This window comes from Dipodomys ordii, unplaced genomic scaffold (genome assembly GCF_000151885.1).
Source record: "Dipodomys ordii isolate 6190 unplaced genomic scaffold, Dord_2.0 Scaffold77, whole genome shotgun sequence".
NCBI lineage: Eukaryota > Metazoa > Chordata > Mammalia > Rodentia > Heteromyidae > Dipodomys > Dipodomys ordii.
Genome location: NW_012267293.1, coordinates 1,007,240 through 1,020,358, shown reverse-complemented (window position 1 = coordinate 1,020,358; position 13,119 = coordinate 1,007,240). Strand labels below are relative to the sequence as shown.

General features: G+C 57.8%; 1 protein-coding gene across 1 annotated transcript in view; it reads left to right on the top strand.

Annotated features, from left to right (window-relative positions):
- The first annotated feature begins 4,738 nt into the window (after positions 1–4,738).
- Kif25 (kinesin family member 25) overlaps positions 4,739–13,119 on the top strand; it is a 14,560-nt gene continuing 6,179 nt past the window's right edge. Inside the window, exons 1-8 of the mRNA XM_013024512.1 lie at positions 4,739–4,888; positions 6,093–6,181; positions 6,271–6,399; positions 6,789–6,828; positions 6,935–7,021; positions 10,521–10,588; positions 11,527–11,601; positions 11,833–12,031. Coding sequence (XP_012879966.1) covers positions 4,739–4,888; positions 6,093–6,181; positions 6,271–6,399; positions 6,789–6,828; positions 6,935–7,021; positions 10,521–10,588; positions 11,527–11,601; positions 11,833–12,031 — 837 coding nt within the window. The remainder of the gene's footprint in view (positions 4,889–6,092; positions 6,182–6,270; positions 6,400–6,788; positions 6,829–6,934; positions 7,022–10,520; positions 10,589–11,526; positions 11,602–11,832; positions 12,032–13,119) is intronic.

Genomic DNA, 13,119 nt, shown 5'->3' with positions numbered 1-13,119 from the left:
CCCAGGGACACAGTGAGCTCCTCCCCCTCTGCCTCCCCTTCAAGCCCCCGAGTGCGTCTCCCGCCTGTCCAGCCCAAGTTCTCCCTTTGCACTTCTTCCTCTTCCTCTGATTTCCACACTCCTTGCACACCCGTGCTGGAGGCTTCAGGGAGGGTAGGGGCTGAGCCTTGTGGCTTAGGGACTTTGATTTGCCTCCGTTTGTCCTTCAGATGAGTTGCAGCAGCGCTTCCCTTCCTGCCTCTCCAGTGTGTCAACAAGCCCGCCTGTGACCCTCCAGGGGCTCCCAGGGCCTCCAGGGGCTCCGAACAGTCCTCCTTCCCCCCCTCCCTCCCTTCCCTCTCCCTCCCTCGCCCTCCCACTTTCATTTTTTTAAGGTAGTACTGAAGTGATTGAATTCAGGACCTCCTGCTTGTTAGACAAGAACTCTATCATTTGAGCCACCCCCAGTCCCTTTCTGTTGAACCGCTTCATGCTTCTGAACAGTGCCACATAGCATGTGTGCACGCACCCATGCTTACGCACGCACACACACACGCACACACTTGCACGCACACACATGGCCAGCAGCTTCACCCACCTTACTCTGGGGGGTCTTTCTGCCCCATGGGATCTTCTCTGGTGGGGGGGGGTCTGGTGCTGGCTCCCCCCCTCTGCCTCTCCTGTCCACCAGTCATACCTTCAGGCATTCACGCTCCCCGCCCCCTCCTGGAATCCCCTGCCCCCTGAACCCCCTTGGCCTGAGCTCCACACAGGGTCATTCCTCCACAAAAGCTGAACTCATGTTGTATTGTCTTCTATATGATAGTACCAAGAAAGGATCAGCAGGAGCAGCCACCGGGAAGCTGAGCTCAGCAGACACCGGCGGATGCTCACCCAGCTGAGACACCTGACCCAGGTAGGAGCAACGGGCTCCTCACCCAGAATCCTCACCCAGGCAGTCAGTGCAGCCTGGTGAAGCCCTGCGCCTCCCTGAACGGCCTCCTTCCTCCAGGAAGGAGCGGCAAGGCTGGGTCAGGGAGGAGAGAGGAACAGGTCTGAGGAGGGTATAAAATCAGGCCTGGTTTACCATTGGCTGTTAGTAGATCTCTCTGTGGGGTCTGCTTTCCAACACGTCCTGGAAAAAAATCTCAGGCTGCCTGTGTGTGCCGACGCCTCACGCCTGTAATCCTCACACCTCTTAGGAGGATGAGCTCTGTAAGATATGAGGTTCGAGGGGCAATCCAGAGAGGAGTCCGCAAGACTCCTTCTCTAATTAATCAGCCAAAAGAAGTATTGGAAGTGTGGCTCGAGTGGTACATCACTAGCCTCGCAAACAAGTGGAAAAAGTGTGAGGTTCTGAGTTCAAATCCCAGTACTGTCAGAAAGGAAGAAAGAATGAAGAAAAAGAGAAAGGAAGGAAAGAAAGAAAAGGAAGAGAGAAAAAGAGAGAAAAAATCTGACTCACACATAGGGAATCTTGAGCAAAAATGGGAGCAAAACCATGCGTGGCCATGAGACATAAGGTTTGGTGTAGTTGTGTAACAGCTTAACTTTAGGAGCCAGAGCTGTTGTTGCTTTATTATTGAATGGTAGAAAATGAGTTTATATATCTGAGATTAAGTGACACGATGAACAGTCCCTTTAAACTCAGTGGTTTCCAGAAAGAACAGCTGTACAATTGTTATTCTCTTTAGTGTGTCTGGCAGGTTCCCAAGATGAGGTCTGGTGGGATATTTTTATGCCTTTGATTAAGAACATTGTTTTACCTTTTGTTGTAAACAATGTGACCACAATAAAAATAAGGAAGACTAAAATCATTACTACACCCCAAACACCATCTGGAAAATGATTTAGCCTGCTTTCTTTGTTGGTCAGAGTGAGAGACTTTAAACTATTTATTTGTCCATTTATGGTCAACATACACAGAACTTGTTTCAAACTCTGCCATTTGAGTGAAATAGATCTTTCTTTTAAGAAGCTGTATAACTTATCCATAGTCTATATAACAAACATTTCTCTGTACTTTTGATATTTTATTAAAATATTTCCCAAACATGAAGGAATCTGTTTTTACAGGAAAAAATATTTAAAGAAGTTTTATTTAAACAAGATTTTACAGAAAAAATATTTTAAGAACTGTTTAAACAGTTTTTTAATAGGAAAATGTAAACAGACAGCATCTATTTAACCTTAGCTTCACTGTTAGGCTTTAAGCGTTTTATAACTGCTGAACCACGGCACACGGGCCTTCCATTCTACAGACAGCTGGAGTAATTCCAGGGAGGAAGAGACACGGCGAGCAGCCTCTCGGCTGTATTGTTCCCAGAGTTCCTCAAAAACGTACATACTGTGCCTCACACTGGCGGGAACTCAGCATAATGGAGTTGCCAGGAGGCGGTCTGGACAGGCCATCAGAGCTCTGCTCCTGTCTGACGCACAGACACACACACACAGGGGCTAGGGCTGCGCCAGCGTCAGGAGGAAGTCCACGCCAGGGCTGAAGGCCTGCGGAAATCGCTACGTATACACCAAGTATGCACAAAGTGCACACACACACACACAGAGAATTGCTAGAATATACAAAGCCCCTGCTTCAGGCTCGTGTGGGACGAGCTCACACAGGTTTAGCTCACACAGGTGTGCCTGCTCTCTGTGAGCCAGCTTCCTACTGTATAGCCCCACTGTGATGCGGACTGTGCTCCCCCGGACGTGTCCACTGTGCAAGTTCTCGTTCCACAGACTCTTAAACAAGATGTCCACGCATGCCGTGCCTCCTCCCAGAGGCTCCTGAGCAACTGCCGGGACCAGTTGCAGGCTGGCTTCTCCGACCTGGCGGCCGCCGTGCGGAACGTGCACGTCAGCAGCGAGGCCCTGCAGGGTGAGGCTTGGGGCCCTGTGCGGGGCTCCAGTTCTTTCTTTTGGGCCCGCGCCTCGCCAAGGGAGGGAATAAATGTGGTGTCAGTGGTGTTGGCGCAGTGACTCTGTGCACATTCTGCACCTCTCCCAGCCCAATTCACCGTGGGTTCCTCTCCCTTGCTTACCTAGAAAAGATGTTTCCTTGCTTTAAAAATTATCAGCATAAAGCCGGGCACCAGGGGCTCACGCCTGTCATCCTGGCTACTCAGGAGGCTGAGATCTGAGGATCACAGTTCAAAGCCAGCCCAGGCAGGAAAGTCTGTGAAACTCTTATCTCTGATAAACCACCAGAAAACTTGAAGTGGTGCTGTGGCTCAAGTGGAAGAGCGCTCGCCTTGAGCTAAAGAGCTGAGGGACAGCGCCCAGGCCCAGCGTTCAAGCCCCAGGACCGACCAAAAAAAAAGAAAAAAGAAAAAAATTATTGGCTTGTGCTAGCTGTCCAAGAAGGAGTCACGGTGACCTTTCCACACGCGGGCGCCATGTGCCCCAGTCACGCCACCCCTTCTGTCTGCTCCTCCTTTTTCTTTTTCCTGGTACTAGGTTTGAACTCTGTTTCTCAGCCTTGCTCAGCTTTGTGGCTCAGCTGGCGCTCTGCCACTTGATCTACACTCAAGCCCAGATTTTTCTGATCATTTTGGAGACAGAGTCTCTTGGACTTCTCTGTCCAGATCACCTCTAGACCCGGGTTTCAGCCTCCTGACTGGCTAGGACTGGGCACGAGTTGCCGGCAGCCAGCTGCTCTCCCGACTGCCTGAAACCGTTTCAACATGTCAGCATTGTTTTCCTGCGTGCACATGGAACTCTCATCCATACTGCCTGTCCATTCACCCTCCTCCCCGCCGGGTGCCCCAGGGGCTCTCAACGGAGCTCGGGCTGCTGAGTGGTGCCCGGAGCGTCATTATCGCTGTGGGCACAGCCCACAGAGAGGAAAGTCACTGTGCCCAGCTTGTGTGGAGCCCCTGCGGCACTCAGCTGCCCTGTGTGTGGAGAAGTAGTTCCACTCACGGGTCCTCACTGTGCAGGGTGACCTTGGACATGCCGTCCTCACAGGAGGGGGCAGGGAGGGGTGACCTTGGATGCACCGTCCTCACCATACAGTGTGACCTTGGACGCGCCATCCTCATGGGGGGTGACCTTGGATGCCCGTCCTCACCACGTGGTGTGACCTTGGATGCCCGTCCTCACCACGTGGTGTGACCTTAGACCTGTGGTCCTCACCCTGCGTGGTGTGACCTTAGACCTGTGGTCCTCACCCTGCGTGGTGTGACCTCGGGCGCTATTCTTGCAGCTTGCCGCCTCAAGGCCACCCATCTGGAGCAGTCCCTGCGAGACCTGGGCGCCCGCCTCCTCCAGGAACAGCAGAGAAGGAGATCCCTGCATAACCGCCTGGTGGTGAGCGCACATGCGGTGTGCACGCACACCCTCTCTCTGGCAGCTCAGAAAGGGGCGCCAGACAGGTCCAGGAGTGAGATTTGACCTGAAGCCATCCAGGCATGGCAGCCAGTGCAAGGAGGGGCGGGTCCCAGCCTAGCTGGGGAGGCACGGCAGGGAGAGGCCGCCTGGCCACGGCAGCCTCGGAGCGGAGAGAGTCGCGGTGTTGGTGGTACACAGCACAAGGCTCCGGCTGCACTGGAGCCGGGCAGGCCACGTGATGCCCCAGTCAGCACCTCCGAGCCCACACAGGCAACCTGACAGGGCGGGCAGAGGCGGGCAAGGCAGGCCGACTTCCCAGACGCTCTCTGAGACGTCAGCGTGCCTCTCCCTGCGGCCTGTTGGCAGCTCCCCTCCGTGCCCACCAAGGAGGCCCCTGCGCCCACATCTCCCCCTCCCCTTCCTCGGGCCTATGCGCTTTCCCATCCCACACGGCTACAGCTCAGACTCAGGCCTCTATGTCAAGCACAGGAGCCAGCACCCTGATGCACCTGTTCCCAAGACGGCTGCCCCAGCCCCTCTGAACCCCGGGGCCGGTCCTGGGCTCTCGAGGTGCGAGCCGGTACTGAGCTCTGTGCGTGTGTCCCAGAACAATCTGCTCTTTTCTCATCTCCTTCTGTGCTTCAGCTTAGTGACACAAGAGGATGGCCAAGTACTTACTGTGCAGCAGGTACTTGGTTAAGCACTTTGGTGCATTTTTCTAATCTTCTCCACTGCCTTGCTTCTCTGGATTGTTCTAGAGACAGCATGAGGTTTTCAGCAATAAATGATGATCATCAGCTCAAAGCTTTCCACAAACTGAAAGGGCAGAAGAAACTTTCCTAAGTGGGAGGCAAGTCCAACATGGGGAAACATGACTGTGGAAGATTCTGGAAAGCTGTAAACCAAGCCTGGGTCTGCAGCCGAGCAGTCTGCTCTGCTCCCGACCCCTTCCACACGGCAAAGGCAGCATGCTCGCTGCCCTCAGCCTCCCCGCACAGCCCAGGGACCAAAGGACCCTTTGAGCAGCCAGCAGTCAGCCTGCAGACGCCACCTGCCTGGTTTTCCAAAAGCAGCTGCAGCTGCACCTCGTACAGAGTTGAACGCAGGTGTCCCAGCCAAAGGCATGGCTGTAGAGCGGATGGTGGAAGGAGGGACCCTCCTGGAGCACAAGGGACAGTTGAAAATAAAAGCATTCGATTTCCCTTCCAGGGACTGAACAGGGAAGGGTGGGAAGCAGCGTCTAGTTCCCACCAGGCATTGAGAGAAGTTGCATGAAACATGCGGACAGAATCTCTAAACAAGAGCAGGGCGAGGGCTCTGCGGAGCACACCTTCCGCTGATCCCTCTGGACAGAGCAGGGCGAGGGCTCTGCGGAGCACACCTTCCGCTGATCCCTCTGGACCAGGTGTGGGGCTGGCCCCACCTGGGCCAGGCGCCAGGGGCTCCTGCAGGGCACCGTGATGCCCCGGGGGTCTGCCTTGACTCTCCCCTGGGTTCTGAGTGACACTGAGACACCAAGCCATGGCTTTCACGGCTGTAGATGGTATGACTGGAAGGGGCTGGCGAGAAAGGGTCCCCACGTATTCCTGCAGTCGGAGCCGTGGGCTGAGCCTGACTCGGAGGCACAAAGCCGGACCTGCGTGTGGCACCCACACAGCACTGCCCTCTGACCTCAGGCGGCTCCCACTACTTTTGTGAGCACTCAGGAGTTAGGGGGCGGCACCCCAGGAGCCCACCTGTGGTTACAAGGCTGACAGTTAAAAGCTCTCTCTGGTCCATTGCAGGAGCTGAAAGGAAATATCAGAGTGCACTGCCGGATCCGCCCCTTGCTGCCCTTTGATAAGGAGTCTGACAGGGAACCTTCCGGGAAGAGGTGTGGGCTTGAGGCCGGGAGGCAGGCTGGTTTAGGGACCGTGGTGTGGAAGCGTGTGGTCTCTGGTGCCAGACTACCTCTCTGCTCAGTACCAAGCCCGTCCGGGCATCTGCCATGGGAGACGCTGTTCTGCCTGGGGCAGGACCACCCCGTAACCCCATACTTTTGGAGAAAGGGGGCATTTTCCGGTCCTTCACAGGCACCTTCGGGGCAGGGAGGTAAAAAGCGAACAGATTGAACCGGTGATGCTCGCCTAGGAGGCTGAGGGGGTGGTTGTGGGCAGCACAAACTTGTTCATTCCAGTGTCCGCTTGTTCCCTCCCCATCGCCCTCCTGGCCTCCTCAGCGGTCCATGGGCGTGAGCGCCCCCGTCTGCTCCGTGGTTTGGCCCCTGCCATCCACTGGGCTCAGCCCCCGGCCCGGCCTCCGTGGCGCTGCCTCGTAGGTCCTGGCTGGCATTGTCACAGTAGCGCTCAGCGTGGTCCTGGGACGCAGGCCGGTGGCCCTGCACAGTGCTCTGTTTTGGACGGTGATGGAAATAATGGTGCTCAGTGCTCCGGAGTTGGGGGTTCGGCCCCCAGTAAGTTCTGCTGTGCTTACCCCTGCAGCTCCAACCCTGGAGAAGAGGCGGCCCGCGCACTGGATGAGGTGAGTAGCTCCCGGGCCCGCAGGGACCCCTGCGGCCCTGGGGCCGCCCCCGTACCCCGCGGAGCTCAGAGACAGGTGGCCCTGTGGCAGCTTCCCACCCTTCCAGGCCCTGGCAGCGACACACAGTGCCCCTGTGCCCTGGGCTGTGGGACCCCAGGTGGCCCGCAGCTGTGAGGAGCTCCGGCCACAGAGAGTGGGTCAGAGTTCCGCCCAAAGCATCTGAGGCCCAGCCTGTGAGTGCAGACCGGGAGGCCGCCCAGGTCCGGGCAAACCTGCAACCTTGAGTCTGAAAGGGCCTCAGGCCTCTCAGCCGGGGCAGCGGGGCAGCGGCCAGGCCAGTGGTGGGGTGCGGGAGGCAGCTTCTCCATGCCCTGGGGGAGCTGTGGGGATGGAGGTGAACACGACCCTTCCCAGGGACATCCCAGCCCAGGAGGGCAAAGGCGGCCACTCCAGGGGGCCTCCCCCCCCACCCCCACCCCCCGGGCAGCACGGAGGCTGCTCTGGGGATGGCCGGCAGACAGCCTGGTGTCCCAGCAAAAACCTTCCGTCGGCATCGTGCGGGTGGTGCAAGGTCGCGTTGTAAAGGCGGGAGGAGAAGATGAAGCCTGCGATGCCCGTGGTGCAGGACACGTATTCCAGGGCAGATGAATCCTGTGAGGGGGAGGAGCTCGCCAGGAAACTCGGAACTGATGGTGACAGCGGGGTGGGGGAGGGGGCAGTGTGGAGATTCAGGGGAGTTGGAAATCCATGCTTGCATACGCGTCTTAATGATGTGCCACACCTCTGCAAACCTGCCACTTCATGTGGAAGCCTGGGCATCGCCAACAACCCTTCCGATGTGCCTGCCCCAACCACCAGCCCCCCCTCCACGGCTGTGACATAGCCCCAACCGCCAGCCGCCTCTCTCCACGGCTGTGACATAGCCCTGCCCACCCCCTCTCCACGGCTGTGACATAGCCCCGCCCACCCCCCCTCCACGGCTGTGACATAGCCCCGCCCCCTCTCCACGGCTGTGACATAGCCCTGCCCACCCGGCGCTCACATCCACGGCTGCCACTGGTTTATCTTGTGCACTGAACATACATAATCACGCGGTGCTACTAATAGTTACAGATATGTGTGTGTATAAGTTCTCTCCCTCCCTACAGTATGTGTGTGTGTGTGTGTGCATGAGTGTGTGGGTCTAAGCAAGTGTGTGTGTGAGTGGAATGTGAGGGGTGTGTGTGTGGTATGTGTATGTGAGGGGTGTGTGTGTGTGTGGTGTGTGTGTTTGTGAATGTGTATGTGAGTGGTATGTGTATTTGAAGGGTGTGTATGTATGTGTGAGTGGTGTGTGTGTGAGTTGTGTATGAGTGGTGTATATGTGAGTGTGAGAGGTGTGTATGTGTGTGAGTGTGGATGGTGTGTGTGTATATGTGTGGTGTGTGTGAGTGGTGTATATGTGTGTGTGAGTGGTGTGTGTGTGTGTGAATGGTGTGTGTGTATGTGAGTGGTGTGTGTGATGTATATATGTGTGTGTGAGTGTGAATGGTGTGTGTGTGAGTGGTGTATATGTGTGTGTATGTGAGTGGTGTGTGTATGAGTGGTGGGTGTGTGTATGTGAGTGGTGTGTGTGATGTATATATGTGTGTGTGAGTGTGAATGGTGTGTATGTGAGTGGTGTGTGTATGAGTGGTGTGTGTGTGTGTGTGTGTGTGGTGTGTGTGTGTGTGCGTCCGTGGTACTGGGGACTGAGTTCAGACGCACCCCGGCGCACCTCGCACTCGTGAGCCCGCCATCCCTCAGGTGACGCCCCCTCCCGTCCTCCATCCCAACGACTCTCTCCCTTTGCCCCCGCCTTCCCTCCTTGTGTTGCCCAAGAGGACAGGAATGCTCTGCTGTGCTAAGATGCTGGTGGAGATGGAGTCTTGCAAACGTTATTCCCAAGTTGGACTCATTCCCGATCTCCGACCCCCAGTAGCCAGGACCATGGGCTTGGGCGGTGGAGCCCAGCTTAGCCGCGCCTTTGGGGCCTTAATTTGTATGTGCTGAGGTCTTCCTGTGGGGGTGGGGACAGGCAGACTAGAACAACTCACTGTGTTTGGAAAAGTTAACATTGCCGCTAGAATCATTTTGGATGTCTAGACACTGCTTCCACGTGGATGAATTGCTAAGCACTCGTGGAGACCGCTGGGCTCCGCTTGTTTTTGTGGCTTTTCGTGCTCCTTGGCCTTGGGGTCAGACACTGCAAACGTTGGCATTTTTGCTTGTTTTCTTTATGGCTAAGGCTGAGGCGTCTGCAGACAGCACAGCCCTGGGGTGACCTCTGGCCACGCTGGGGAGCACGCAGTCCCTGGGGGCCCTGGGGACAGTGCGCAGGAGGGGACGGGGAGGGCTGCCCTGCCCTCCGGCCCTCGCCCGCCCATGATGGCACTGTCCTTCCGGCCTGCTGCTCCAGCGCTGGGGACAGGGTGTGCCGGTGACCCTCGGAAGACGCCCCAGTCCGCGTGCTGGAATCTGCATATTGTCCCTCAGGCCGCCCCAAGGCAGGACAGAGCTGCCGCTCCCTCTCCTCCTCCTCCTCCTCCTCCTCCTCCTCCTCCTCCTCGCTGTCCATGTGGCTGCGGACAGACAGGGCCCCACCTCCTCCCGAGACTACCATTGTAGTGAGGAAGGCTCCTTGGCCTGGAAATGCACCCAGAGCCTCGGCAATGGCTTTCTGTCTGCCCCCTGCCCCTGCCCCCTGCCCCCTGCCCCTGCCTCCTGCCTCCTGCCCCCTGCCCCTGCCCCCTGCCCCCTGCCTCCCTCTCCACCCTCTGCCTGCTCCTGGTGACGTAGGTCACTGGTGACCAAGAGGGTCTCAGGTGGGGACAGCCAGCAGCAGAGACTGGGTCCGTGTATGAAGCAGGCAAAGCCGAGGCTTTGCCCCAGCCAGGCCCGCTAACCACCAGCTTCCCATGGCGGCGCCCCTGTCTGAGCACCCCGAGTTCACCATGGGTGATGTTGGCTCTGGGTACCCGGGCGCCGTGGCTTACCCAGGTGGTGATGTCGGTTTGGTCCCCCAGGACGGCGGTTGCCTCTGGATGTCCCGTGTCCCCCAGGGCCGGGGTGGCTCTGGACGTCCCGTGTCCCCGAGGGCCAGGGTGGCGCCAGACGCCCCTCCCTGCCCCCACGGTGCACCTCCTTTCGCCATGCTCCCGTTTTGTTGTGACTTCGCCATCTGTTTTAGAGCTAGAACCAGTCTGTGTTGGTGTTTTCCTTCCTGGAGTGGACGGAGCGACACCTTTCTGCTGAGCTGCTTTTGCAGCATGACTCTGAATTGCCCGGTGAGGGACAAGGCTGGCATGGATCAGAGGTGAACAAAGCAATAATGGCTCTGCACGGGACTCGTGGCCTGGCTGGAGTCTGACCCCTCATCTGAACTGTCCTGGGCCCCAGCCCGGACGGCCCAGCAGGCTGCCTTTCCCCGCCCTGTCTCCGGGGTCCACAAACACCTCTGCAGGGCCGGGAGTTTCAGGCCACAGCCTCTGTCTCTAGGCTCAGCTCTGCCCACGAGCAGCCGGCCCAATCTGTCAGCAGAGGTTCTTGTGTTCCGGTGACACTGCTGAGACCCAGGAGGGGCCACTGGCGCAGGCCCAGATGTGCCTCACCGGCCTTGTTCCAGGACGAATGAAGCGCGGGGGTGCAGTTGTCTGCTTTGTCCTTTCTGTTAGGAAACCGTCTCGGTGACATGTTGCCGGCCCGGCCAGCCTGCCTCCAGGAGGACATACACTTTTGAAAGGTAAGCGTAGAATCTAGAATCGAGTTCCGCGTTCAACACAGATGCCGCGCCTGGGGGTTACACGTGTGCAGTTTATCCAGCGAGTCTGCTCATTCCAAGTACAGATAACTTCTGTGCTAATCTTCAGGGTGAGCCCGCATTTCTGGCAGTGTGGAGGTTTGGTGGCCCGCTGCTCTTACAGTTGACCTATCCCTCCAGCCCTGGTTTTGGCTGTCAGTTCTTGAGATGGGGTCTTGTTTCCTGCCAGAAGCAATTGGCCGATTTCAGTATTTCTGTCATAGCTAGGCTGACAGGTGCATGCCGCTGTGACCAGCTGTGGATTGAACGGGGTGCTCTCAACTTTGCTGGCAGGTCTGGCTGTGAGCCCCAAATCCTCCCAGGCTTGTTCTCCCAAGCAGCTGGGATTACAGGCATGAGCCCCCGGGGCCCAGCCGAACCGCACGCTTATATCCAGTTTGCTGATAGAGGCTTTATCATGAAGACAGCGGTGCCGCGCAGCTCTGCCGGCATCTGGTTGCATGGTGTCCTGAGTGGCAGAGTCCCAGGAGGCACTGGCATAGGAGAGCTAAATGTGCGGTAGAGCTGTGCATGCTCAGGTCCCCGGAGGGCCCCGGCTCTGCCTCGTGACAGGCCACGGCCCCGCCGCCTGCAGAGACGGGCCTTGGGCTCGGCGTGGTCAGCGAGAGAACCACGGAGCCCACACCAGCCTAGAACCTCCATGGAGCACAGGGTGTGGGGGTGGCCTCACGCCAAGGCTCTCAGGCTGCCTGCGGACTGTGTGGCTCACTTCCCGCATCTGCCCGTGTCCCAGTGTGGGGGTGCGTGGGTAGGATCGCGGGAGTCAGCCTGCTGGGGGAGAGCAGGAGAATCTTGGTCCGACTGGGGACCCTGCCCAGCTCTCTTCCTCCTCCATCAAAGCCACCTTTGCTTTTCCTCAGAGTCTACGGGCCGGCAGAGTCCCAGGCAGCCGTGTTTGGGGACGTGCAGCCCCTTCTCACATCCCTCTTGGATGGGTAAGTTCAGGTGTTTCAAGACCGGTTGCCATGGTTACACGGTGCCTCCACGCAGCTCCGTGGCCGTGTCCCGTGGCCTTCAGTGGAAGAGTCACTGCCGGCTGAGTGAGCATGCCCTGTGGCCCACACCGTGTTCTGGTCCCGCTGTGCTGTGTGTGGATGGCAGCCTGGGGTAGCAGCTGCTCCCCCGCCCCTGGGATTCTTGGTGAAGTCTTCCACCTTTGTGAATAGACCGCCGGGAACATTGGCATCGCACGGGGCAGTGCTTCACTTTGGGAATCAGCTCCTCTTCCTGGAAAAGCTGGTGCAGATTGAAGAGCAGGGTCCCACCGAAGGGGTAGGCCGCAGCCAAGACCGCCGAGCAAGGCTGTGGCCACCACATCACTCGCTGTGTGCCGGGAGCAGGGCGGGGCTTGTGGAGGGCCGTCAAGTGCGGAGCGAGGCTGGGGCGTGGAGCTCACGTGACGGCTGCTGTGCCTGCGCCCTGCCCTCCTCCCCTGGCTGCGAGGCCTTTGCCCCACTGCTCTTTGATTTTTGTGCTCTGTACCCCGCCACCTTCCTCCCCTGGCTGCGAGGCCTTTGCCCCACTGCTCTTTGATTTTTGTGCTCTGCCTGGGTGCCGTCCCTCAGCTCTTCAGCTCAAGGCAAGCGCTCTACCACTTGAGCCACAACTCCACTTTTTGGTGGTTAGTTGATGATAAGAGTTCACAGACTTTCCAACTCAGGCAGGCTTCAAGCCACAGTCTTCAGATCTCAGACTCCTGAGATGACAGCCAGAATTAGATGGAGTAATGAGTTGGTGGCTCATGCCTGTAATCCCAGCTACTCAGGAGGCTGAGATCTGAGGATCGCAGTTCAAAACCAGCCTGGGCAGGAGAGTCTCTGAGACGCTGATCTCCAATAAACCACCAGAAAACTGGATGTGGCGCTGTGGCTCAAGTGGCAAAGCGCTAGCCCTGAGCTGAAGAGCTGAGGGACGGCGCCCAGGCCCAGAGCTCAGGCTGAAGAGCTGAGGGACGGCGCCCAGGCCAGAGGTCAGGCCTCACAAGCTCCAGTTTCACAAGGAGTGAGCCGCTGGTGCCTGGCATAAACTATTTTTGTGTCCCGACCTAAATATTTATAATTCTTCCACTGAAGATGGCAGGGAGCCTTGGCCAGCGGGCGGTTGTTCCCCAAGCTGCTTCCCGAGTGGGGCCAGGGCCATGGTCGGACCATTTTGGCAGACTTGCCCACAACAGGCAGTGGTAAATCTGGCACATCCTTTCACCTGGGTGGTTAGAGACCTTTCCTGAGCCACGAGTCTGCTGGGGCCACAGGCTTCCTTTCCCAGAGATCTGGAGCGGTGGAGTCGGAAGGCCGCGGTGGACAGGGCAGGCTTCTGTTCTTCAACCACTGAAATTCTGGGGGGACACATGCAGGCCCTCTGCCCTGCTGTGTGGCCCTCCGGCCTCTGGCAGCTGCCCTGCTGTGTGGCCCTCCGGCCTCTGGCAGCTGCCCTGCTGTGTGGCCCTCCGGCCT